Raw genomic sequence first — 2791 nt, 5'->3', positions numbered from 1 at the left:
TATATATATATAAAACAATACAAAACATATAATTAGCCATCAATCAAACTAGTTTTAGGCAGAATATATTTTCCCTCATCATCTACCTGTAAAGAACAAATTAAAATCATTATGGTAAATCAGTTTCTGCACTCATATAATTGTTACAATAATTCATAACAACGAACATCCGTTTATAACATTCCAAAGATAAAAAGTACAAAATTACATTATAGTGACACACAACTCATTACTGTACGACTATCATAACTCATTAGTGTACGACTATCATCAGTTAAAATTAACTACAACTAGGCCTTTTTTCTACAGAAAAATACAGTAGGCCTAGTATAAAATGTGAATAATTACGGTATCATTAGGCGTTATTATATTTTATTAACACAAAAATTAATATATACCTAATGAAAAACACGTGGGCATAAGCATGCATTACATACAGATATGTAGGCCTATGCCTAAGTTAAATAAAAAACGGCCAGATTATTATTTGCCTACGCTTCCGCATCCTGCAACAACCACACTACCAATGGAACTCTATTGGCGCGCCATACTTTCTATTGTTAAAAATCTGGCGGCCGAAATGAGCGGCGGCCGAAATGATCTGGGACCGAAATGGTCTCAGATCATTTCAGATCAATCTCAGATCAAATATGAGACCATTTCAAGGGTATTTCAAGCACGTATATACTTTATGAGGGTGGAGAATGATAACCATTCTTGAAAATTTGAAAATTACAGTATGTTTCTTTAATTCATGTGAATTTAGGACGGAAATTATAATATAAGACTAAAGACACTGTTAATGTTTTATGGTATTTTTCAAGATAATAAAACATGAAAAATATTATAGCCAGAAAATCTAGAAATGTTTTATCATGTATTACAGTATTTATTTCATCACAATAACTTTTTTTTTCATTGTTCATATTCATTAAGATCATGGAGGAATTAGTTTTGCTGTTTTAATAGCCGTTGGTATTGAAATGCAGAAATAAAAACACTTGTGATGATTAAGTTTGTTGCCAAGTGATGATTAAGTTTGTTGTCAATTACAAATCAGTAGACATTATGTGACGAAAATTGACGAAAAAACTTGTTTTACTTGCATTTAGTAACGATATTAAAGCGTTATAGTCATTTTTTCATGAATGTCATTTTCTAATTTATCCGACTTAATGTTCACAATGTCTTAATTATTGACTTCTGAAGTCGTTCTTAATATTTAATATATGTCGTGTATCGATTTTTTTGCAAAATAGTACCTTCTATTCATCATTAGTGGGCCTATACAATAAGAATATTGACCAATTAACAATTAAAGGTCAAGCAACAAAACATTTAAAGCAGTTTCAATAAGAACTACATGAGCACGCCCTCTCGATTAGTTCCACTTGGAAATTTGGACAGCATACCCACAGGTACAGATAACAGCTTTTTAAAGCTGGCGTGGTAGTTGAACGGATCAGTTATTAAATCGGACTCATTCAACACTTTTAAGTCTCGTCATAACGATAATAATATATAATAAATTTAGTACGTCATCCGGAGGAGTTACCGGCCCAGAAGTTACAGGCAAGATTTAAAAAAAAAACAAAAAAAACAACGTTTCTAAACTGAATAATGTGTGTTACCTGGTTTATGGTCAATGAAGATCCAGAAATTAGCGGCTACAAACTTGTACTAGCTTTTAATCGTGAAGAATACTTTAACAGACCAACAAGCCACGCCAATTTTTTGGGATCAAACAAGGATACGCTGTATGGTAAGTCAATCTTAACACGCAATATCATTTTTAACTAAACTACGACAGCTCCCTCACTCACATAATCCTAAATCCACCACTGCCCCCACATTTGTAAGCAACGGTACCGTAACCAAATATGTTTTAATTTAGGAATAGGCTTAGTGACATCCATGAGCAAGGTATAAGTTGGGAATATAGTGTAGTATGGGGTGCCATACGCAGCAAAAGTCCATGTTAAAATCAAAATGTAATTGCAAAATTCAATGTATAATTTATCAAAACGTAGACGTAAATTTCTCAAAATGTAGATCTAGTTTCCCGAAATGAAGTTCTAATTTTTCAAAACGTAGTTCAAATTTTTCAAAATGTAGTTCTAATTTCTTTAAAATGTAATTCAAATTCAAAACGTAGGTCTGACTTGATCAAACGCCCTCTCCAAATTCTATTCCAAAACGTAAATCAAAAAACCAGCCTGGTTATGAAATGCATTGACAACAACACTAGAAACAGACTTTTGCTGCGTATGGCACTAGACTTGCGAAATGTAAATCAAAACTAATCAGCCAAGCATGACGTGGGCCTGTTCCATTAATGATGGGGGAATCATTTTTCGCTGCAGTCCAATGCCGTGAACAACGCTTCCCAGTGCGTCTGCTAATTTTTAATACGTCAGGGTACCGCGATCACGAGCCCTATGCTTGGCATTATAGGTTAGGCTTATGTGGGCTGGGATTTGCAACAAGGTCTTGGACTAGGCCTCTATACTATAGTAGGAGGCCTGGTCCTAGTCTAGACCTATAATATAGTAAAAATTCTGTATAAGTAGTCATATGATTACAGGTTTACATTGTACCAAGATCGATATTAACGATCGCATTTATTTTTCATTGAAAATAAAAAGAAAACTTTAAATCATTTAACTTAGGTATTATTTTCATCATTTTCACGAGAGTACAAAACATACCTTTTTGCTAACCCTGTCTCTTATACACATCTAGATGTGTATAAGAGACAGATAATATACGGTAGTAAAATTCTGTATAAGTA

The 2791-nt window shown here is 33.2% G+C and overlaps 1 protein-coding gene across 1 annotated transcript in view; it reads left to right on the top strand.

Moving 5' to 3' along the window:
* Window positions 1-1368: 1368 nt before the first annotated feature.
* LOC117125281 (transport and Golgi organization 2 homolog) overlaps window positions 1369-2791 on the top strand; it is a 6793-nt gene continuing 5370 nt past the window's right edge. Inside the window, exon 1 of the mRNA XM_033271753.1 lies at window positions 1369-1762. Coding sequence (XP_033127644.1) covers window positions 1621-1762 — 142 coding nt within the window. The 5' untranslated portion in view covers window positions 1369-1620. The remainder of the gene's footprint in view (window positions 1763-2791) is intronic.

The sequence above is a fragment of the Anneissia japonica genome, unplaced genomic scaffold, assembly GCF_011630105.1.
Source record: "Anneissia japonica isolate Jap-2015-1 unplaced genomic scaffold, ASM1163010v1 scaffold4457_len22135_cov106, whole genome shotgun sequence".
NCBI lineage: Eukaryota > Metazoa > Echinodermata > Crinoidea > Comatulida > Comatulidae > Anneissia > Anneissia japonica.
Note: the sequence above shows the minus strand (reverse complement) of the source record. Positions and strands in the feature narration are given on the sequence as shown.